The sequence below is a fragment of the Lipotes vexillifer genome, unplaced genomic scaffold (genome assembly GCF_000442215.2).
Source record: "Lipotes vexillifer unplaced genomic scaffold, Lipotes_vexillifer_v1.1 scaffold36, whole genome shotgun sequence".
Taxonomy (NCBI): Eukaryota; Metazoa; Chordata; class Mammalia; order Artiodactyla; family Lipotidae; genus Lipotes; species Lipotes vexillifer.
Genome location: NW_006792448.1, coordinates 6339976 through 6365111, shown reverse-complemented (window position 1 = coordinate 6365111; position 25136 = coordinate 6339976). Strand labels below are relative to the sequence as shown.

General features: G+C 44.0%; 1 protein-coding gene across 1 annotated transcript in view; it reads left to right on the top strand.

Annotated features, from left to right (window-relative positions):
- SETBP1 (SET binding protein 1) overlaps positions 1-25136 on the top strand; it is a 380749-nt gene that overhangs the window by 266159 nt on the left and 89454 nt on the right. Inside the window, exon 4 of the mRNA XM_007465630.1 lies at positions 969-4428. Within this exon, the coding sequence (XP_007465692.1) occupies positions 969-4428 (3460 nt within the window). The remainder of the gene's footprint in view (positions 1-968; positions 4429-25136) is intronic.

Below are 25136 nucleotides of genomic sequence, written 5' to 3'. Positions count from 1 at the left end.
GTAGAGCCAATGTAGGGAAAAACACAGCTGACAAAGTCCAATGGAGTGATCTTGAATGATAATGATTTTTTTTTCCTGGCATATTTGTCCAGGGCACTTGTTTCCTTTTTTTTTTTTTTCTTTTTTTTCTTTTTTCAAGGTTCCTTTTGAGAATATCCACGCGTTTTCTCAAGAGAGTAGTCAGGGCCTAATGTGGGCTTAGGGATGTCTTAGCGGTCTCACTCCCAAACATGCACCACTCCTAGAGTCGGCAGAGATTTGAGGGCTCTTCCATGTTTCTTTCCTTCTTTTCGTTTCTTCTCTATGCCCTTGACTGGCCCACTTTTCCCCACGCAGTCGTCAAACTTCCCCCACCTTAATTCCTCAACTTGTGCTTTTTCTCCTTGTTGCAGTGGTTCCTAAAGAGTTGTTTGTTTGAGTGCAGAGATGCTGAACTCCAGGATAAACTCCAAACAGAAATGAACTGCAGTAGGCAGAAGCAAAGGAAAGATGTGTGTTTGAGAAGAAGCTGGGGCAAAAATAAGCTGCGCTTGGAGTTTGGGAAACGAGTGCAGGGAGTCTGGAAGTTCAGATGCCCTCCTGAACTCTGCCACCTTGGGCAGGACTCTCCATGGCTGAAGTTTTAGCGTCTTCATTTGGAAAATAGAAGCATTGGACTGAGGGACCTTTAGGGCCCCTCCTGACTCTAAACAGTTCTTATTCTGAGATTGCATTAAACAAAGATAGGTTAAAGTTCCTATTATCTAGGGGGAGAAAGAGCGATTATAGCATCCTTATTAATGTTCAAACTCAACACAATGTATTGTTACTAAAGAAATTGAAAACAACCTTCACAAAGCATTCTGGAATTAAAGGTGTCTGTTTCCAACTTTTGAATAATTAAGCCTTTTGACATTAAATTTTAAATAGTTTCACCATTGCTGATCTTTGTTTCTCTCTCTCTCCTTCTCCACTCCACCCACCCTTAGGCTTATGAGCGGCCACAGAAACACTCAGCTCTCCATTATGACCCAGGCCTCCCACAGGACTTCACCGGTGACACCTTAAAACCAAAGCACCAGCAGAAAAGCAGCAGCCAGAACCACGTGGACTGGTCCACCAACTCTGACAATGGACCTGCCACTCAGAATTGCTTCATCAGTACAGAGTCTGGCAGAGAAACTGCAAGCACCAGCAAGATCCCAGCTCTTGAGCCCCTGGCTTCCTTTGCAAAGGCCCAGGGTAAGAAAGGCAGTGCAGGGAGCACATGGAGTCAGTTGTCCAACAGTAGCAAAGATCTGCTCTTGGGAGGTGTGGTTCCATCTCCAAGCAACCACAGCTCACCAGCTCCACCCAGCAGCTCTGCTGAGTGCAGTGGGCTCCAGCCCTTGGTAGATCAAGATGGAGGAGGTGCAAAGGAGCCCCCAGAACCACCTACCACTATAGGCAGCAAGAAAAAGTCCAGTAAAAAAGATGTGATAAGTCAAACCATACCAAACTCAGACCTAGACTGGGTCAAGAATGCTCAGAAAGCATTTGACAATACAGAAGGGAAAAGGGAAGGCTACTCTGCAGATAATGCCCAAGAGGCATCACCAGTCAGGCAGAATGTGAGTTCCATCAGTAATCCTGAAAATGACTCAAGCCATGTCCGGATTACTATCCCTATCAAGGCACCCTGCCTAGATCCAAGCAGCCATAAGAGGAAAAAGAGACAGTCCATCAAAGCAGTGGTGGAAAAGATCATGCCAGAGAAAGCCCTGGCTTCTGGAATCACTATGAGCAGTGAAGTAGTTAATAGGATACTTTCCAACCCCGAGGGTAATAAGAAAGATCCCCGTGTCCCTAAGTTGGGTAAAATGATGGAGAACGAGTCCCCCTCAGCTGGCCTTGAAACTGGTGGGAATGCTGAGAAGGTTGTCCCTGGAGGTGTATCTAAGCAGCGGAAGCCACCCATGGTCGTGACACCTCCAACATGCACAGATCACTCTCCAAGAAAGCTGCCAGAAATCCAGCACCCCAAATTCGCTGCAAAACGGAGGTGGACATGCAGCAAACCAAAACCCACCAGTCTCCTTCGGGAGGCAGTCATGGCCACTTCCGATAAACTGATGGTGGAACCACCATCTGCTTACCCCATAACCCCGTCCAGCCCTCTGTACACCAACACAGACAGTCTTACTGTGATCACACCGGTAAAAAAGAAGCGGGGGCGACCAAAGAAGCAGCCTTTGCTCACGGTTGAGACGATTCATGAGGGGACCTCCACCAGTCCAGTCAGTCCCATCAGCCGGGAATTTCCTGGAACCAAGAAAAGAAAGAGACGACGTAGTTTAGCTAAGTTGGCCCAATTAGTGCCAGGAGAGGACAAACCCATGAGTGAGATGAAATTTCACAAAAAAGTTGGAAAGCTTGGGGTGTTAGATAAGAAGACCATCAAAACTATCAATAAGATGAAAACACTCAAAAGGAAAAATATCTTGAACCAGATCTTGTCCTGCTCCAGCAGCATTGCGCTGAAGGCCAAAGCTCCCCCAGAGACCAGCCCTGGGGCAGCAGCAATCGAGAGCAAATTGGGCAAGCAGATAAATGTCAGTAAGAGGGGCACCATCTACATTGGCAAGAAGAGGGGCAGGAAGCCAAGGGCAGAGCTGCCACCCCCATCTGAAGAACCCAAAACAGCCATCAAGCACCCGAGGCCAGTTTCTAGCCAGCCGGATGTTCCCGTCGTGCCTTCCAACTTTCAGTCACTTGTGGCGTCTTCACCAGCAGCTATGCACCCACTTTCGACACAGTTAGGTGGGTCCAATGGCAACCTGAGCCCCGCCAGCACTGAAACCAACTTTTCAGAGTTGAAAACTATGCCAAATCTCCAGCCCATCAGTGCTCTTCCAACCAAAACCCAAAAGGGAATCCATAGTGGGACCTGGAAGCTGTCTCCACCCAGGCTGATGGCCAACTCCCCTTCACACCTTTGCGAGATCGGGTCTCTCAAGGAGATAACACTGTCCCCTGTGAGCGAGTCCCACAGTGAGGAGACGATCCCGAGTGACAGTGGCATTGGGACAGACAACAACAGCACGTCTGACCAAGCAGAGAAGAGTTCCGAATCCCGACGGAGGTACTCTTTTGATTTCTGCTCCCTGGACAACCCGGAGGCCATCCCATCTGACACCAGCACAAAGAACCGGCATGGCCACCGGCAGAAACATCTCATCGTGGACAACTTTCTGGCCCACGAAAGCCTCAAGAAGCCAAAGCACAAGAGGAAACGGAAAAGCCTGCAAAACCGTGATGATCTCCAGTTTCTGGCAGACCTGGAAGAGCTCATCACCAAGTTCCAAGTGTTCAGGATCTCTCACCGGAGTTATACTTTTTACCATGAGAATCCATATCCCAGCATTTTTCGGATTAATTTTGATCACTATTACCCGGTGCCATATATCCAGTATGACCCGTTGCTCTATCTTCGTAGGACTTCAGACTTAAAGTCAAAGAAGAAGCGTGGTAGGCCTGCAAAAACCAATGACACCATGACAAAGGTGCCTTTTTTACAAGGGTTCAGCTACCCTATTCCCAGTGGAAGTTACTATGCACCCTATGGAATGCCTTACACATCAATGCCTATGATGAACCTTGGTTATTACAGTCAGTACCCAGCTCCTCTGTACCTGTCGCACACGCTCGGAGCAGCGTCCCCATTCATGAGGCCAACAGTGCCACCACCTCAGTTTCACACAAGCTCCCATGTGAAGATGTCTGGTACGGCTAAGCATAAAGCAAAGCATGGAGTGCACCTGCAGGGGCCCGTGGGCATGGGCCTCAGTGACAGGCAGCCATCCCTGAATCCTCCCAAGGTGGGCAGTGCCGGTCTGTCCAGTGGTCGGCTCCACAAGAGGAAACACAAACACAAGCATAAGCACAAGGAAGACCGGCTCCTGGGGACCCACGACAACCTGAGTGGTCTCTTTGCAGGCAAAGCCACAGGCTTCTCCAGCCACATCCTGAGCGAACGGCTGAGCAGTGCAGACAAAGAGCTCTCCCTTGTGAGTGAGAAAAACAAGCATAAGGAGAAGCAGAAGTACCAGCACACTGAAGCCGGCCACAAAGCGTCCAAGAACAACTTTGAAGTGGACACCCTGTCTACGCTGTCACTTTCTGATGCCCAGCATTGGACGCAGGCCAAGGACAAAGGTGACTTGAGCAGCGAGCCTGTGGACTCGTGCACAAAACGGTACTCTGGCAATGGCGGGGACGGCAGCAGCGCAAGACCAGAGAGCCTGGATGTGTTCAGTGAGATGAACCCTCCGAACGACAAGTGGGACAGTGATGTGAGTGGGAGTAAAAGGAGGAGCTATGAAGGCTTTGGGACGTACAGGGAAAAGGACATCCAAGCCTTCAAGATGAACCGCAAGGAGAGAAGTTCCTATGACTCCTCCTTATCTCCAGGTAAGGCCGAGTTTTCTTCAAACTTGGACTGTCTTGTTACTTGGTTGCTGGGCACTGCCCTTCAGCAGTCTGCCATCTTTGGCACATTGGGTTCACTAGTTTGCAGAGAGGTAGAAACCAAATGAAAACAGGTCTCCTTGCAAATTTGAGTCTGCTGCACATTTTATGCATTGTTTAATCAGTTATTTTCTGTCTTTCCTCTCTTGGAGCCATCGCCTGAGAACTGTGGGCCCAGAGGCAGCCCCAATGGCTGCCAAGACTACAACCATCCCCACTACCTTTATGCTTTTAATTAAAGGCGCTATGCTTAAGTCTTCATCTGACTGATGGTAAATTTGCTAGTTGGATAAAACCTCTAAAACTCTCTAGGAATACCAACAAGATCCCAAGAAAGTCAAAGTTGGATGGGAATGAGTATCTAGTTTACCTGACATGCTAGCTCTAGAAGTCACACATCCTAGGTTGAAACATCTACAGTAGAGCCATTGGAAGCTGATGACCAGTGAATCTTGAAGTCTACCTGATAAGGAAGCCACAGACCAAAGCCATGTTGTCCTCTTTTTGGCATTTGATAAGCAGCTCTTGGTAGACCCCTAAAGTGAAGCCTTGACCTGTCATTTCCCTGCATAAAGGTGAGGGTGGGCGGAACCGGACTGAAAGGCACTGTGAGCCTCCTGCCTCTGCTGGAACCTACTGCTGTGTCTCTTTGCATATCCACTGGGGATGGGATTTGCCCACTAATCTCTAAACTGAAGTGCTGGTGGCTACTAGGAAGAGCTCCTTCCTTGTCAGTTGCTGGGAGAATTTCCTTGCTAAGCTGCCCACCCACATAAACCTTCCTTGCCATGGAAGCCTCACACTTCTGCATAAATATCCCTTTGTCCATGTCCACACATCACACAGATGATAAAAGACTCCTGTAGAACAGAGTAGTTATTTACTAGGAAAAAGGTAGAAACTCCTTTCTTAGGAGCCGCAGAAGCTAAAAGGATTCCTCATGCTCTCCCTGCCCCCAAACCCTCTGGCCAAAGCCTGTTTAAAGGACTGATCACCCCTGATAAGCTTTGGGTGCACTATTTCACCTCTGTTTATGACGTGTATCCCTCGTTTGTCTTCTCCCTTCATGCGGAGTCCATAATTAGTGAAGGTGAAGAGGTCTATTCATGAGGATTTAGAGACATTTTCTAGGCCAGCAGATTTCGAAAAGAAATATGTTTTGATAACGGCCATTCTGACTGGCTTGAGGTGATACCTCATTGTAGTTTTGATCTGCATTTCTCTAATAATTAGTGATGTTGAGCATCTTTTCATGTGCCTCTTGGCCATCTGTATGTCTTCCTTGGTGAAATGTCTATTTAGGTCCTCTGCCAATTTTATAACTGGATTGTTTGTTTTTTTGATATTGAGCTCCATGAGCTGTTTGTATATTTTGGAGATTAATCTTTTGTCTGTTGTTTCATTTGCAAATATTTTCTCCCATTCTGAGGGTTGTCTTTTTGTCTTGTTTATGGTTTCCTTTCTAGAGGGTTGGGGTAGGGAGGAACGAAGGAGGGTCAAGAGGGAGGGGATATGGGGACATGTGTATGCATATGGCTGATTCACTTTGGTGTACAACAGAAACTAACACAGTATTGTGAAGCAGCTGTACTCCAATAAAGATCTATTAAGATCTATTAAGAAAGGAAGGAAGGAAGGGAGAAAGAAAGAAAGAAAGAAAGAAAGAGAGAGAGAGAGAGAGAGAGAAAGAAAAGAAAGGAGAGAAAGGAAGGAAGGAAGGAAAGAGAAAAAGAAAGAAAAAGGAAGGAAAGAAAGAAAAGAAGGAAGGAAGGAAGGAAGAAAGGAAAGAGAGAGAAAGAAGAAAGAAAGAAAGAAAGAAAGAAAGAAAGAAAGAAAGAAAGAAAGAAGGAAGGAAGGAAGAAAGAAAGAAAGAAAGAAAGAGAAAGAAAGAAAGAAAGAAAGAAAGAGAAGGAAAGAAAGAAAGAAAGAAAAAGAAAGAAAGAAAGAAAGATATGATTATGCGTTAGAAGCTACTTAAATATTGCTCCAGATCACCCCCAGCTCTGAGTTGCTGTCATGGTAGATGATCTCCTTGGTTAATGAAGAGACCAATTAGCAGTCATGTTTCCTGCCCTTGCTAAGGTGATAAATGGCCCACACTTCATGTCTGCCCAAGTGGATGTGCTCTTCTGGATTTCCCCATTTCTGATCATCAGACTTTGTTGAAGGTGTTTGTTTTTTGTGCAAAGCCTAAATTAAGCCCACATGGACAGGAGTTGCTAAAAGATTAAACTTTAACATGAGAAGTACTGTTGCTTTCTCTTTCAGTGTGGTAGAATTTATCCATAGAACCAGAACTATCCATGACAGAAGGCATTCTTATTTCTATTTTCTTGGCGTTGTTTAGCTAGAAAACAATGGTGGTGTGTTATTGCTGAGAACCTACAAGCAAGAATCGTAAGTTAACAGACCTGAGAAACAAGGTCTCAGAAGCTAAAACCAGCCATTGTTGCCATTAGGGTTCTCAGCAGTCTTACTGGGACTTCTGCATGTCTGGACCGTATTACAGTTGGGTTCTGGTTGAATTTTGCCAGCTAGGGGTTCATCCGGTCACTGTGTCTCTGAGGGCGGCCACACTCTAGCCATACAAAATTCCTTGTGTTTGCATTCACAAGGTGGTCGTTACTTCATTTAAAATTCTCCCTCCCCTTCCCCAGCTTACTTGTTTTGCAGCCATCCACAGAGAGCTGGATTCAGCCTAGGAATTGAGTACTGCGCCCAACTCTGTTATGACCTTAGGCATGGTATCCTATCTCTCTGGGGTACTATCTGCCAATCTGTAACTCAAAGAGTTGGGCCAGACCTCTTTTGTATGTCATGTTTCAATTCTTAAAGCCATTTCACATGTATTTCTTATAACATCCTTCCTGCAATCTTAGAAGAGAAATATTTTCATTCCCATTTTATGGATCAGCACACTGAGGCTCAGAGATCAAGTGACCTGTCCAAGTTCAGAAAGCTGTCACTTTTTATTCTAAGCCCAGGGCTTTGCCCACTGCATTGCAACTCAACTGCATGTCACCCAACTAGTTAAGGCCAAGTCTAGAACACAGGTCCTGGTCCCCAGCCCATTGTCCCTATATCCCACCACCACCCTTCCTCTCAGAATCCCATCTATCCTCTGATTACATGCTTTCCCCTAGGGCATCTGCACAGTGATTATGTGATAAGTGCAGAAGAGAGTAATTAAGACAAAAAGACATTCCTTTATTCAGTTCCCAACCAATGAAGGAGGATTTCTTATGGCCTAAACTTTTCTAAATATCAGCCTGGAAATATTGATATATACATTGACAGGGTTTCCACTTCTGTCCTTACTGAAATCCAGTTCCCTGAGTTATTTATGCCACTGCTTTGTGCTTATTTTTGTGTTGTATGAGGTTTTTCCTTTTTTTTCTGAACATTTTCATGAATCTTAATTGTTAGTGGCTTCTGTGTCTATATGAGTTATGCCTACACATCTTGTTGAATATCTTATTGGAACAGACCAGATTCCTTATCATTCCCTTTCCTTCCAAACCTTGGCCTCTCCTTGCCTGTATCCTGAATATCCCTTCTATTCCTGAATCCCTAAAGCAACAGGAAAAAAATGTCCTTAGTAGCAGTTGGAACCCAATGCATTCACCTTAATATTATACACTCCAAAGACTGCCAAGTCCCATTAAAAGCTGGGAGACAGGGCTTCCCTGGTGGCGCAGTGGTTGGGAGTCCGCCTGCCGATGCAGGGGACGCGGGTTCGTGCCCCGGTCTGGGAGGATCCCACATGCCGCGGAGCGGCTGCTCCTGTGGGCCATGGCCGCTGAGCCTGCGCGTCCGGAGCCTGTTGCTCTGCGGCGGGGGGGGCGGGGGCGCAGCAGTGGGAGGCCCGCGTATCGCAAACAAACAAACAAACAAACAAAAAAAGCTGGGAGACAGATGGGATGAGGCTGAGGTTACTGGAGGCATTAAGATCTTTCAGAGTATCTGAGTCGAGGTGTCTGTTCAGCTGGATGGTACTGAAGGTCATGATTAGAAATAAGCATCTTCCCTTCCACACCTTCTCTTCCTCGACCTTTTCCTTCTCCATTCTGGGTTCATTTCCATAGCATCTTAATGTCCAATTTCACATGAGCTAGTCTTCTCCAAAATAGATATGGCATAAATACAGATATCATTCTTTACCCTGTTGAGGACCAGATTTAGGGGTGGAGTGAAAAGAGGACTTTGATTGCTCCCTCAGATCAGAACTGATGAAAGGCACCATATAAATGGAAGTCATTACCATTATGGAGAGAGGAATTAGAGACCCCATTTAGCAATAGCAGCAGTTGCACACTCCATTTCCTCTTTCCTGCTTGGAAAGTCATTCATCCTCCATCCCCCTGCCCCAGCAGATGGATGCATTGTCTTGTTAGCCCCCTTTCAACATACCTAGATCTAAGAAATTACGCAGACTCCTTGCCTTTTTCCTGTATTTTACTCCTTCTGTCCTACTGCTTCTTTGGTTTCAAAAGGCAGTGACTCTTTTGACCTATTTTCTAAATGCACACCATCTGGTAAATCTTCATTTATAAAAATACTTGCCTGGGGCCAAATAATGGATAAATAGTGGGAAGGTGTAATCCACAGACTCTCAGAGTTGGGAGAAGCCTTATTGGCCCTCATTTGTGCTGCTCTCCCACCAAGCACCACCATCTCACGCACCCTGACATGCAGCAGATTCCGAGAGAGCAAACCTGTCCAAGGGTGACAATACATAGAATGATGCTGTATGCTCTCAGAGCCAAGTTCTCATGAGGCGGTGGAAGAGGTCTCTAGTGTGAATGATGTTCTTCCTGTTCCAACCTCTTGGAAACAATCTTTGCATACTTTGACCTAAAATTATGCCAGGAACTCCAGGCATTTTGACCACTGCTGTCCAGGCTCCCATCAGATGTTGGGGAAACAGTGAGAAGTGTAAGTTTATACCTGTTACCTCTTATTCCAATGCCATTCTTAGTCAAGGTTGCCATCCGAGTCCCCAGTGTCAGGTACTTTCCTCATGATGCATGGATGCTGAGAATTCATTCTTAGCTCACCTCTCAGATATCAGAGTCCTGCCATGTATGTAGCTGGATTCCTTTGAAACTGGCTGACTCCACTTCTCCTTGTGGCTCTATCTTACCCTATGCCAGCTCCTCTTATCGGCACTGTGGGCATTTCGGGAGGCAGTCTCTGTTGTCACTCACAGGCAGGAAATGGATGCCCAAGCCAAAAATAATACAAAAGTCTCCTCAAAGCAGTCATCCAGATGAGGGAATTAACCACATGGACAAAATGTCATGAAAACCATACAAAAGAAACATGTGTGAGGAAAGTTTTCTAGAACTGGAATAGAAGGAGGAAGAGGATTCATGGGAGGAGAAAGTTAAAACCAGGAAAGAAGGAAGAGTAAAAAATGGAAAGTTGATGAAGTGTGGTCTGTTTAACCTTAATACAAGTTGAATTCTGGGTCATCCTGTAGGAGGAAGTGAAAGATTAATTAGCGAATGGTTGCTGTGTGGTTTAGCAGGATTATGAGTACCTGCTTCAGTCTTGTCTCCTATGCTAACCAGCTGAAAGACCTCTTTATATTTTTGACTCTCAGTTTTCCCAAGTGATACGAGGACAATAAATGTTCTGACCAGACATGATAGTCTAGGATTCTCAAATTTATACAATGGAATTTGAATACACACACACACACACCCCTCCCTAGATTGTGCAGTTAAAGAGAAAATGCTGAAGTTATGGCCAAGTTGGCCAATTAATTAGCTATTCAGTGAAGTTTCAAAACAGATTCCTCTGGTCCGTGTCTTAATCTGTGTGACACCCCATTTATCTTTGGCTCAAGTGACTTCACTTAGCCATTTGATCTCACCTTTCCAAAAGATGGAACCTCATAGGATCCACCAACAAATTAGCTTGTTCTTTGTGCAGGCTAAAACCACAGTTCATCACCTTAGAAACAAATAAGTTAGAGCACTAACATGACCAATTGTATAGGAGCAGATAGAGCAAACTTGCATTTATATTCACGCTCAGAAGTAAATGTAATATAAACACATCATTTTGCTTAGGTATTTGAGCATACTGGAGCTTAGGAAGTTCAAGTGACTCATCCAATGATACATATCTAATTGGTAGAAGAGCTCAGACTGGGAAGAGTAATGTAAGGCAGGGGGAAAGGGAAAGGAAGAGAGAGAGAGAGAGAATAAAAGAGAAAAAAAAAACAGAAAGGTGAATTGTGGGAGAGATGTTAAGCTATATGTTTTCTTTTGCTGTGAGCTGTTGTAAAAGGTAAGCCTCTCTGACAATAATTTGGCTTCCAGGCTATCTCTGGGGACCCATGTTTGGGACTGGAAGTGATCTTTGTGGGCTCTAATGGAAGTCATTTTTTTTTCCTTTCCTGTCTTAACAATGGCACATACTTATTTTATCAAGCCTCCCACAGTTCCTCCTAAGGTTTCCTTTTGGAATTAATCAAATTAAATGTTGTGACCCATAACTTTCTGGCAATGAAAAAAACAAACAAACAAATAAACAGCATCTCTTTTGCTACGCTGAACCAGAAATCCAGCAATCTGCCTTTGGAGCATGAAGTCTCCAGGTCATTTATCTTCCCACAGTTGGCAAACATTCCCCCATCCTGTTGGAAGTTTTTATATATACTTCTGTAGCTTTGGAGAATTATGAAGATTCAGGTGTGGGTGCAGAGAAGTCACAATTTTGACAGACTTGGCTTTGATACAACATGGAGCCTTTCTTGGCCAGAGAAATCAGTAAAGCATGGCTTGCAAAGGCTAGCCTGTCACTGGGCAGAGATAAGGATGGTGCCTTTGAAAGGACCCTCCAGAAAACCATCTCTTCACTCTATAAACAAACAATCAACAGGACTGAATACTTGTTAGGATTGTGAACTATGCTTGTGCCAGTATAGCACTTCACACTGAATTCAAGGGGAACTGACAAAAACAAGAGAAAAAAATTTTAAATTATTTATTTAGTGTCTAGTATATGCATGGCTTGGTGAAGTCCTGGGGGAGTCCTTAAGTAACTCAATGCTTTTGCTGTCAAAGAGGTTACAATCCAGAAGGCTCTCCTGTATAATTTAGGGGAGGAAAATGGATGCAACTCACAAGGCAGACTGTAACGGCAATCAGAAAGTCATAGAGAAGAGACTGGGCTGTCAATAGAGAAGGACGGGCTGGGCTGTCCAAGTGAGGCTGAGCCACTGCCACGTTTTCAGTGGGGGTGGAGAGGTGGGACCAGGAAATGCTTCTGTTTGGTAGTTACCATTCAAGATGGGTCTTAAAGGCTGGAAGAGTCTTTCGGAGAATGGAGATGGTGAGATGGTGTTGGGAGGAAGTGGAGGCAAGCACAGAGTAGGAGGGAAGCTATGTAAACAAATGTATTTAGGTGGAAATACCCAAGAAACATTTGGGAAATGGTGTTTCGTCTTCTTTTATTGAGGTTAAGGGTCTATAGTTGGGGAATCGTGGTAGATAAGGTTGGAAAAGAATGTTGTGCTGGAGTTTAAAGGTTTTTCCCCACACTCTGGGGCTTGTGCTTAATTAAGTAGACAGTGGGCAGCCATTTCATTCATGAAATGACCAAATTATAATTTGTCTTTTTCCCCTGACTGCTCCCTCCCTCTAGCCTGGGTTGGGCAAACTCATCCCATCTTTGAATTTTTCATATGATATTGTAATTATCCCTTTCTTATTTGAATTGTACCCACTACCCTGCCCTTCCTCCCCCAGACCACCCCCTAGATTATAAGCATCATAAAAGTATCATTACCTACTCAGGTGCTCAAGCAAAAAAATAATAGAGTAATTCCTGACTCATCTCTTTCCCCCTTTAGCTAAAGTCAAAGATGGTTCCAATACGTTGGCCTCAGGCAACTGGAAGAGTGGTGGCACATGAACAGAATTATAGAAAAATCCAAGAGAGAATCTGGTTGGTGTGTGAGGAGAGGAGTTGTTGAGGCAGCAGTTGGCAGCACTGTACAGAGCTAGAGCTAGAGGTTTACCAAAGGGGACAATTGTGGAGAATGAAGGAAAGAGGGTAGACGGGGGGACCCCTGTGGCTCACCTTAAAGAGAGAGGCAGAATAATAGGGGGTCAGGCAGATACAGAGAAGAAATGACAGAAGTGTTGGAGAAGAACCAAGGGCTCAAGGAAGAATGGATTTCAGAAGAATGGGGTAGCCACTAGGGCCCAAGCTGCAGAGTTCATAGAAGATGAGGTTAGGTGAGAATATGTATGAACATACTGGTGGCTCTGGAGACAACAGACAAGTTAACAGTTACGTATTTAGTGCCTCATATGGTTAAGGGGTGGTGGGCTATGTGCCAAATTCAGATGGCAAAGAGGTAATGAATAAGTGGGTGATGAGAAAACAGGGGCTGCAGGTGCAGCAAGCAAAACTTGGTTGTGGTTCTAGCAGTGCTCCAGCTTCTTAGAAGGCTTTGTTCTGTAGTCAGTCCTTGATGGGAAGTGACACACTCATTCTTAACAGGCCTTCAGTCTAAGGTCCCCCAATTCGCAGAGCATAAAAACAATGCCAGACCCCTTTATCCTATGTCATTCTGCCTCCCTGTGAAGGCCACATATAGGAAAGGTGAGTATTTAAAAAGAAGTCAGTGATTCCAGGCAGGCTCCACCTTTCCTGTCCCACAGATGCACAGGTGCTTAATTTTTGGTCATGGTAATGGCTGTTCGATAACTTCTGAAAACTCCTCTTTGTGGTGCCATGGGTATTAGCTGTGCTGCTGTGAGTGTGTGGAGGAACAGCTCAGGTTATCACAAGTTCTGGTAAATGGATCTTTTATTGAATGTTTACTGTGTGCTAAGTATTATAGACTAAAGCTTAATAGTTGATCTTTCAGAGGACTTTACTACTTTGTGGAATAAAATATATTATGCTGTTTCATAAAGAGCTTACATTCTTCAAAATGATTGGGAGCTCTTTAGTTACTTAACATGTAACATAGTGCCAAGATATAACAAATAGAGAGACCAGAATAAATGAAAAGCAAGGAAGGGCCCCTGACCTTAATTTCCTTATACTATACTGCAAAGAGACTTAAGTTAGCATACATAAAACAACCAGAGAATAAATGCAGACCAGGTTTAATCTGTGTGAACTCAGTGACCGACAGTGGGAACCACAGTGATCCAGGATCAGAAAGGATGACAGTGTTCAGTGAAAAACGAATCCTGGACTTGAACCTTTGAGAGTGGATGCATAGTGATTGAGTGAGGCACCAGATGAGCTAAGACCTGGAGGTGGGTGTATGTGGGGGGTTACGGGAAGGCACCTAGCTAGACTGAAGTTAGCAGTTGAGTGGGGATGGACTTTTAAGAGGGTATAGTTGCCATGCAGAGAATGTGGAACTGCATCCCGGAGGGATCGAGGACACACTGGTGTTAAAGGCTGCTGGGCATGAAGGGTGGTGAGCCTGGTGCTAGGTGCTGGGTGAAATGATGAAGTACCAGGAAACATGCCTCCCTCAAAGACTTTGTAAAGCTATCAGGAGACAAGAGGTAGATATATACACATATGGAAAGTAATTAGAGAGAATAATGAGAGACTAACTATTACTGACTAGAAATAAACACCCATTCTACAGGAAAAAGGACCCATAAAATAAATTTCAGAGTAGTAAGTTGCTACTATAAAAGCAAGTTGATATGTGTTTGCCCTATTACATAAGGATTTAGAACAAGTTGGATAAAAAGGAGGCATTAAGAGGGAGGATCAACAGAGTAGAGCGAGCAAGTCCCAAGAGCTGCCTCTGCTTGGAGTTTCCCATTCTTCTCTGAAGGGCTTGGGGAGCTTGAGAAGGTGGGCATGAGTGTGCCGGGTTGGCTCCCATGTTGATGGGGGATCTGAAGACACAGGGAGATAAAAAGCTTCCCCTGAGGCTACATCCCCGTTACCCCTTACCTCTGAACAGGGCATTCTGCTTTTCAAAGCACATTTCCGGACTTTTATTTGATCTTCAGACTCCACTGAGATTTGCAGATAGGTGTTCTTCTCCCACTTGACAGGCAAGGAAATCAAAACCCAGAGGGTTAAAGTATTTGTCCAATGTCGCTGAACCAGTTTTGTGCAGAGAAAGTGCTAGGTTCCAGTTTTTCTGACTTTTCCCATCACCTCCTTTTTTCCCCACTGTTTTTCCAAAGTCTTTGACAAGGTCAGTAGTATATCTCAGCTTCTGAGTTATCCCTCAAGAACCCTTGCCAGTGGGTTAAATATTCGAGCCCAGAATAAGGAACTAGCTAATAAGCAATTTGATCTCCACTACAGTTAGTTTTTTATATAAAGGGAGCTCTTTGGAGCCAGGGCTGGCCAAGCCCAGGGTGTGAGGCCAATTCTGTGTGCAGAGCCTTCACCTCATCTGGTGAACAGAGACCCTGATGGAGGGTGTCCATTCTGAAAAATCACCAAGGAGATGCAAAGGGAGAGCAAGAATGGTCTTATTCACTAAGTCACAAAACACTAAGCCTAATATTTAAAACTTTGTTATTTTTTAAAGAAAAATTTGAGGGATTTTACACACCTAGTAGTAAACATACAAAATTTGCATCTTGGGAGTGACATAGGATAAAAATAAAAACAGGCCAGAGCAAATCACTAAGGAAACCATGAGTTTAGAGCTACATCTAAAAAGTTGGTAAAGTGTTAGGAGACTTAGCCCCCTTCTGACCATCCACCAGGAATTGGGATTGGGTAAAAAAATCTATGGTTCTGAAGCAGTTTATCATGTCTTATATTCCATGAAAGACCAGTGGACCAAAGAGGTTTCTCTTACAAGATATACTTCTTTGTGCTGTTGGTTATAGTTTTACTTTATTTATTGTATCATACAATTTAAAAAGTATCTGAAATGTATAAGACATAGTACTGGGCAGTATTACAACTACAAATATGTAAGGGACATCTTGTCATCTTTCAGTAGGAGTGACATAATCCTAAAAGTCTGTCCAAATTTCTCCTAGTTTAGTAATGAACTGCTTTAGCATTAGATAATATTTTTCTCTTTGAGACCCCAACAACAGCAATAAAAATGGATTCTCCACACATTGCATAGAGCAAATGAGTATTTGGAAAAACACTTACTGTTTATTTTATCATCTAAAACAAAACCTGTTAGTGAATAAAATTTGGAAAATTTAGGAAAACATGTATAAGAAACATGAAATCACCTACAATCTCACTAAATAGCCATTATGATAAGGTAAATAACACGAGTCCCCAGCTGGTGTTGGTAACTGCTCACCTTGCAACCTGCCTCCCCAGCAGCCCAGGAAACCCAGCCCATGCTCCCCTCCCCCATCATCCCTCTTTCTCCTCTCTTCTCATCGCCACTTCAGCTGCCTGGTCGTTTCAGTTTTCTCTCAAGTCCCTTCCCAGAACTGACCACCATAGTACCATAACCTTTCATTCTGCATTCTGTGTCATTGCCCAAATGGGGGAGTATATTTTTAAAATAAATGCAGCAGCAATTGGGCATGAAAACCATCCAGATTTCCAGACTGTCCTATTTAAGATCTCCATAAGAGTTCAAGTTCCAGGACAGCAACCGGGCAGGGGACAAATTAGTCACAGCTGAAGATGGTTGCCAGAACTTTTTCCCAAGAGTTGCCGGGTGTTCAGTGTTTCTCTCAAATCAGAATCTGACAAGGGGGAATGCAATAAATTTTCCAAAGCTTGAGATCCACGACTCCACCCTGAAGTGGAAAATGCAACCAGCCAGTGTCTGTTACAGATACCACCTCCACTTCACACACACACACACACACACACACACACACACACACACACACACACACGTCAAGTTATAGCTACTCTCATTGGTCAGTGTTGCTGTCACTCATACTGAGATGAGATCACTTAAAGAGAGGGAGCCAGCTATTGATTATAGGTTTGTGACACAAAGAACTACCTGTACTTGCTTATTTTCCTTTCTCATATACCTATGGATATATCTAAGGTGAAGCTGGAAAGCCAATAGTTCCCATTTCAAAAAGCCGCTCCCCTGTTTGTTTTTTCTTCCATTCCTCCTCACCCAGGAAGCCTACATCAATGTATGCTCTGAGATGGGTATTTGCATAGGTTATTAGGCACAGGAGAAGAGAAAATCTTCCAGATTTCTTAAGCCTTCATGGACAGTACAAATAAAATTTTATCTTATTAAATAAAATAGCTGAAATAACTTTTCGTAGTTACGTTCTCTCCATTATTTTTCTAGGTCCAATTGATATTAATTATAATAGTTGAAACGCTGTCTCAGTGGTCTTAGAGAGGAAAAGCTTATTTCTGGGTGTCTTCTTCTGCCACTGGTGAGGACACTGGGTAATGGCTCCCTCAAGTGATTTCCCCAGTGCAGGATGTCAGCTCTGCCTGCCTATGGAAGCCCCTCAAACCCCAGAAATACTTGGTTCATGTGGGCTGGCCTTCCACCAGGCCAGGGCTGCACCTTCTTGGTCCACAGCAATGCTTCTCTACTTCATTTTGCATTTCAGGGATCCTTTTGGCAATAATCAGCCCAGAGCAAAGCTCCTTTGTTTCCATTCCTTACACCCCACCCCTTAGAGCTCTAACTAAATAAATATATTAATTATTGAAACGGAAAAAGAAGAATGAAATAGCTTTTCATGGAACATCCATGAAGGTAGCCATAGTGAAATGTGTAATTGATGCCAGATGTAGAAGTATCCATTCCTCTTGCATCAAGTCCAAGATTCTTTATCTGGCTTCAAAGACCCTCTATTATCTACCCGCACAGTCTCACCTTGTTTCCTGATCATTTTCAGCTTACTGACTTGCTGTGAGTTCTGCAAAATCCACCTTACCCTACAGAAAATACCATAATTAGCCTTAAGCTGAATCTCCAGTCACCACATTGCTTCCTTCACATAGAACATCTCTTCAATCTGGCTTCTGAATCTTACCTACTTATTTTCTTAACCATTCTGGCATATCCTGCTTCTCTGATACAACTAATATCTTCACGTTCATTTCAGCGCTTATTTCTATATGGCCTCGTATTGTTTATCTTTATTTTAGGTAAGAATGTCATGACTCACTCAGATAAAATCTGAGCTGTACAGGACACAGTTCACTAGCTTAAGAATAAATTCAGCAACTCCTAAGGCAGCATACTAGATCGTTAAAATGCTAGGGAGTTAAAGCCTCTTGGATGCAGATTTGGATGCTAAATCCCCACTTACTAGTAGTGTGACCTTGGGCAACTGAGCCTCTTTGATCCTCTTTTTCCTCATCTGAAAAATGAGGCTATTAATACCTACCTGGCAGAGTTTTATGAGGGCCAAAGAAAAGTAGAATATACATGAGAGCATCCAGCACACAGCTTACCACATGGTCATTAATAATGTTCATTCCCTTTCACTTCCACTTTGGATAATATATTCAAGGACAGGAAATACAACACAGCAGATTTCTATAGAAGTCTTCTTTATACAGCAGGCTTTCTCTCCCAGTTATGCTCTTATTGGGGTGAAGTTAAATCTCCCTCTGAACACACATATGCACACAGAGGTGCAGACATCCGCTGGACCACAATTGTATTTGATGACAAAGATAAGGTGTCAGGATTAGACAGTTATGGTGGATAAATAACAAAATACACATTTCACTCAAAGATAACTGCAAGTTCACTGTACCGGCATCATCGGCAGGACTTGGAAGTCTCTTGAGAGGGGAGGCAGTTTCAACCCTTTGGCATTTGGTCTGCTGCAGCCAGAATCTGTTAGCACTAGTCAGTGGCACCTGTTTTGAAGACCAATTTATCTACTAACCCCAGCCATAAAAATGTAGTGATAAGAGAAATAGTGAAATTTATATTCATTTTCAATTGTTGCTGTAAAAAATTATCATAGATTTAGCAGCTTGAAACAACACAAGTTTATTAGCCCACAGTTTCTGTAGGTCCGAGGTCCAGAAGCTTTAGCTGCTTAAGATCTCATGAGGTTGAAATCAAGGTGCGTGCAGGGCTGGAGGTTCTGGACAAGGATGGGCCTCCAGTCTCATTCAGGTTGAGCTCTCATTTAGTTCCTTGTGCTTTTATTTTTTGTTTTGTTTTTTGTTTTTTTTTTTGCGGTACGCGGACCTCTCACTGTTGTGGCCTCTCCCGTTGCGGAGCACAGGCTCCGCACGCGCAGGCCCAGCGGCCATGGCTCACGGGCCCAGCCGCTCCGTGGCATGTGGGATCCTCCCGGACAGGGGCACAAACCCGCGTCCCCTACATCGGCAGGCGGAATCTCAACCACTGCGCCACCAGGGAAGCCCCCTTGTGCTTTTAGCATCGAAGTACCTGCTGTCTGTTAGTCAGGGGCTGGTCTTTGCTCCTAGAAGCTACCAGCATTCATTCTTCTGTTTTCCATGTGGCCCCTCTGGCAGCAGAGGGTCCAATCTCTCTGCTTTCCCTTCTACTGCATCTCTCTGACTCCTGGACACTCCCTCCCCCATGCTTCAGTGCCTGGGACAGGTACCTTGTGCTTCCATACCTTCTGACTTTTACATGTGCTCTGTCTTCCTTTCAGAACAGCGTTCAGAGGGATCAATTCTAACATTTGCCTCATGACTGATTGCCTGTGTTCTTTGTAGATTTCTCCCTGTGATCTGGTAGATGAAGGTCTATCTCATGGATAATTTTGAAAATGCAATAAAAAAAATAAGTCAATTATCAAACCACAAATTGCTAAGCTGGATGATAAAGAACTCGGAAGAGGGACAGTTTATTTGTAGACTGGAGTCGCACATGGGACACTTCATGGAGGAGGTGGTACCATACCTGGGCCTTGAAGAATAGGCTGGATTTACATAAATGGGGAATAGAGAGGAACAGCTTGGGGTTAATATGAATATATATACAGTGTTCTTCGAAAAGCTGTAGCATTTATTCATGCATTACATATATATTTTTTAAAAGTCTTGGGAATATAAAAATGATCAAGAAAGATAAGGCTTCTGTATTTATGGAGTTTACAGTCTCCTGACTGATGGAGAAGAGAAAAAGAGCAAATAAAATAATTAAATAACAACGAAGTATGATACGTTTTAGGAGAAAAAAATATGAGTAGTGGGGGCATGGTCTGTTCTGCTTAATTGGCTATCTGTGTGGAGGATTAGGGGGGTGGCCTTGTCAGAGAGCTTCCTGTCGAGTGGTAGATTTCAATCAGGTTCTACCAGCAAGGGGGGACCACTGGGATCAGAGAAATGGCACGGTAACTACTGTCTTCCACAGATTAGTATGGCCGTGATATTACTTACCTTGATCATTTAAGCAGTTCTGGGCCATCTTGCAATTCTGTGACATGTCTGAATGGCTTAACAAACCCTTTTTTCATAAGTAGGTAGCAGTGGCTTTTCCTCTAATCCCTACCTGAGCCATTGAGTTATAATGACTTGCTCTGAGCGTGACCCGACAGCTAACCAACCACCAAACCTCAGTCTGTAATTCAGGTGTAGCTCTCATGCTAGGAGGAGGTGGCTCGGAACATGTATTAAATCAAAATATTTCTCACTCTTAATTTATTTTCACAGTTCAGAATCTGTGTTCAATTCCATGCGGAAAGGAAAATAACTCCCTTGCTTCTCTTTGGTGGGGGTCAGGAGTGGGGGGTCACTCTGAACACTTGCTGGTCCTCGTAGTACAGCTCAGTGGCATGTTCATAAAATACCAACCACTGAAATTCTAGTAATCACCAAAACATATGCTTTCTCCTTATATCCACTAACATTCTTTCTCTCATTAAAAAATAGAAAATTCAGAAATTGAGTTAGAAAGCTAAACTCAATATCTTTACATTCTTTTGGTTTCTAGAAAAAAAAAAAAAAGCTACAGCTTTTCTGATTTCCCTTCAGTTAAATATTACTCCTGAATGGGCAAAATTATACAAAAAGTGTGAAGAGTTGAGACTCTGACATGAGGGGAGGTTTTATATTTCCTCACTATTAAAGAAGAAGAAGAAGAAACCCTCAGTTTTGTCTAATCTTGAGGAACGCAGTGCCCCGTCCAACCCACAAACTGTTGGCAGCATCATGGTGCTACACAGAATGTTCTTTTACGCTTTCTCCCTCCTCCCAAACCTTTCCTGTGAGGTTATAAATGTCAGCATTTAGAGACTGTTTTATTCAAATAAAATACGGACTTTAGGTTGGGTCCTTGCACGTTGTTTCTGCTGGCTGCGCACTAGAGGGGTGGTCCCAAGAAAAGCAGACACATTTTAGCTGGCTGGGGCCTGGGTTTGACTTTATTTGTAAAATCTCATTTGCCCCTCCTACACCAACTACCTGCCTTGTGAAGCTGGGATTTAGAAGCCCTATGCCCAGAGGAAATTTTACGGGACCCCTGGAAACACCCTCCTGAATGGAAGATGAAGTTACACTGAAGGTCAGTCCACCAGACCTTGCGCTTCCTCATCTTCTGTTTACACCTGACCTCCTGACTCTGCCTATATAGTGCTCCCTTTCGACATTGCTATAACAGCTGATTAGCTGTGACCTCAGGTGTAGCTGCACCTGGAGAAATCCCAAATAATGTCCACTCACGGTCAAATAGGCAAGCAAATGCTCTGAAGCTGCTGCTGCCTTTGAGTCAAGGAATCCTATCTCTGGATCTGGTTATTTTGCACACTTGGGGATAGTGACTTCCATTTTGCAAAGTACATTTTAGCCTCATAAGCTGAGAACTCATATTACTTCCTAAGCGAGCAGCCCCCATGGATTTGCTTACCAACTCAGGCCTAAAAGTGATGGGCAGCCTCTGATTTATCACTGGAAGGAACTGGGAAAGGAAAGAGGCTGACCAAAGAGATCAACCCAAGAGATCTTGGGCAAGTGACTTAAGCAATCTCTGCCTCGGATTTCTCAAGTTTAAAATAGAGATAACAATAGTTTCTACCTCGCAGGGTATGTTTGCTTACAAAATTGTAGCATAAGGCCTGACTCATAGGAAATATGCAATAAATATTAATGGTTATGATTACTGTTATTATTAAACACATATTGCGTACCTTGGTATGCCAACCTTTAGTTCACGTTTTGTATACAGTGATTCCAGTTGGTGTTCAATAGTAGAATATATCATTGTTGGTATAATTTCAAATGCATTTGATTGTTTTAAACAAATGTGTATTAAACATCTACCTACTTGGTGTCTGGAACTCAAATATACAAAGGCCCATATGACCCAGTCACTGCTCTCCACAGGTTGCCATTCTGAGAGAGAGATATACTTAGAGACAGAGAAGGACATTGGATGCCTTCAGTGCTGCAGTGGTGTGTGCCTGGGGCACATGGGGGCAAATGAGATGAGAGTAGTCACTACCACCTGGAGGGCCAGAAAAGGTGGCATTTGGTTGCAGCTATGAGGGCCTAGTGGCTGGATAGAGAGAAAGAGCAGATCCAAGCATTGGCAGCAATGAGAGTAAAGACTGGAGCCATGTTGCCTTCTGTCCCATTGGGGACAAGAGGATTCTGGGGGTGGCTGCACCTCAGTTGAAAGGTGCCCAAGGGTGATCTGGAGAGGCAGACAAAGAGGAGGGGCTGCTGCACCAGGTGGAGGAGCTTGACTGTTGACCCTGCACTTCGGGATTCCACTCAAAGGTTTTAAGCTGGCACGGGGTAGAGGATGGGGTGATTGATACTCAGAGTTGTGCCTTAGAGCAGGGCTTTTCAAACTATCTGTGGTCAAGAGCTATAGGCCTCAGAACTGTGGAGAGAGAGGGAGAAAGAAGGAGGTGTCTGGGATTGTTCACCTCTCATACCAGGGTGCTTTCACTGCATAAAAGGCCTGGAGGTTTTAAACTAAGGACCAGAGAGGTTCTCTGCTGATTCAGATCTGGGAGACATGACTGTCGTGCCCTTCTGAGCCTCACCCAGGTGAGGTGATTGGATCTACCAAAGGCTGGTAAAACAAACACCAACCAAACAACAAATACAGTGAGGAGGAGAAGGGTAGTACCTGATCTTTTAAAAATAAAACAAGAGCATCCCAAACTGTCACAATTAAGAGCAAGATGGGTCAAGAGCAGAACAGTTTCACCTAAATAATACCTTTTATAAATTTTATTTTCCATTCAAATATAAGATGTACTACATAGAGGAAAAAAGAAAGCAATAAAACAAAGATGCCTAAGTAGAAATACTAAATTAATCTGCAAGTAACTCTCTTTAAAAATTGGATTACTGGGAGGGCTTCCCTGGTGGCGCAGTGGTTGAGAGTCCGCCTGCCCATGCAGGGGACACGGGTTCGCGCCCCGGTCCGGGAAGATCCCACATGCCGCGGAGCGGCTGGGCCCATGAGCCATGGCCGCTGAGCCTGCGCGTCCGGAGCCTGTGCTCCGCAACGGGAAGAGGCCCGCGTACCGCAAAAAAAAAAATTTGGATTACTATGTTTTTGGCCTTTGTGAACAAGCATCCCTCACAAAGATACTTTGTGAAATGTGGTTTGACCAATCCCTGTTTATTAAATTCTGTGTGTGTAACCCTGTTATCAATGCCACATGGTATATGAAGATCAGTAAGGGATACAAAGATAGGATTGGAAGTCTTCATATCCAAGGAGATAAGCTCTCTTCTATTCAAATGTTTGAATTTCTCTGACCTTAAGAGCACTTCTGCACTAAAAAAGAAATTCATCATTAAGAACCTGGGACTGTGGTAAACACTGTCTGCATCTTTAGTTCTACTGGATGTAGGACACTGTCAACACCTCACCTGTGGGGACCATTCATTTACCATTTACCACAGAGATGGATTTTACACTTCGATTCTACTATCTTGTCAACTGGTTGCCTTACATAAAAATAAGTTCGCTTTTAAATATCTTTTACTGTTTTTCTCATGTTAGCGGTGCAGTCATTTAGCAAATCTATTAGCTATTTATTAAGTTACTAAAGTTTGAATGTGGAGGATTCTGGGCTTGATATCCTAAAACTCATTCTCAGCATTGTCCAGCACCCCAAGGAGTGTTCATAGGTGTTCTATGAAAACAGAGTTTGATTACCAAGTAAGTTTGTTAAATACCAGAATAAAAAAACAAATTTGATTGTCTACTACATAACATCTCATAGCTTTGAACACACCAATAGAAGAAAAGTCACTTTCCCCAATTTACCTGACTGAACAAGTCTTATTTTTCCAAACCCACCCATTAATATATCAAGGAACACTGACATTCTGCAGAAGATGGTTTGGGAAATACTAATCTATTTTAATCCTCTAAAATTAAAAATGACAGAATCAAGGCTCAGAGGGTTGTGTCCTGGCTGAGATGGAGTGGTTGTGGCCAAGCTAGGCCTAGAACACAGGTCTCCTGATGCCCAGCCTGGGCCCTTTCCACCTCTCTGTATTGAGGGATTATTCCCCCAGATCCCCACTGCCACCTTCAGTAGACTAGATGTGTGTGTATTCACTTATCAGTGAGACAAGTGTTGGGGGAGGTGTGTGTGTGTGTGTGTGTGTGTGTGTGTGTGTGTGTGTGTACACATGCATACGTACATACACACACACACACCAGAACCCCTCAGGGCATCAAGGTCCCATTCACCCAAGACCCAGGAAATGAGCTGGAGCAGGAAGCAGGTGCAGGGAGCAGACCCACAGCCGCAGTGGGTTTTGGAGGCCCCTTGTTTGCAGTCTGCATTAACCTTGGGCTGTTGCAAAGGCCAAAGCTTGGCTCGCATTTGAGATCTGAAGCTCTGACATTCAAAAAGCTCCAAAGCAAATGAACCTGAGTGAGCAAATAATTAAACCACAAAGAAAAGCCAGTATTGAAAAAAATATTAGCAATCTGGTATAAACTTCGGAGAACCACACTGTTGAGAAGTAATCTGGCCCTTACCAGCCCTGCTGTGCCTAGTCTCTGCACTAGAACACAAGTGAGCCATATCGTGTCTATTGCTTTAGAACGGTGAGACAGGTACAGGGCCAAGGTTCCATTCCAGACCGGAGTAGGGGTTAGGGGTGTGGAATTCCAAGTGCTCCCCAGCTCCATCACTCACTAGCTGGGTGATCTGGGTGAGTCTCTTCCTTCCCTGTGCCCCACGCCCTGAATAATGATATCCTACATCATAGATGTGCTGTGAGAATTAAAGGAGGGACTTCATGTAATACGCTTAGAACGGAGCCTGGCGTATAGGAAGTGCTCAAAATGTATTTTTTTTTAATTGTTGTTGTTATTCTGAAGCCTATGGACCCTGAGGTTAAAATTAAAAATATGGCCTTTGGAATCAGACATACCTGACATACCTGCACCTCAGTTTACAGAGCTGAGTCCCAACTCTGTGATTTACTAGCTCTGAGACCCTGTAAGCATGTAACTTAACCTCTGAGCATGTTTTCTTGTATTTAAAATGGGGGAAAATAGGGTCTATTCTGGGACTTACTGTAAGGATTAAGAGTTGATGGATATGAAGAATGTACAGAGAGTTTCTAACCTGTAGTAAATCATCAATACAAGGCAGCTCTTTTTTTTTTTTTTTTTTTTTTTTCCTTGCGTTATGCGGGCCTCTCACTGTTGTGGCCTCTCCCATTTGCGGAGCACAGGCTCCGGACGCGCAGGCTCAGCGGCCATGGCTCACGGGCCCAGCCGCTCCGCGGCATGTGGGATCTTC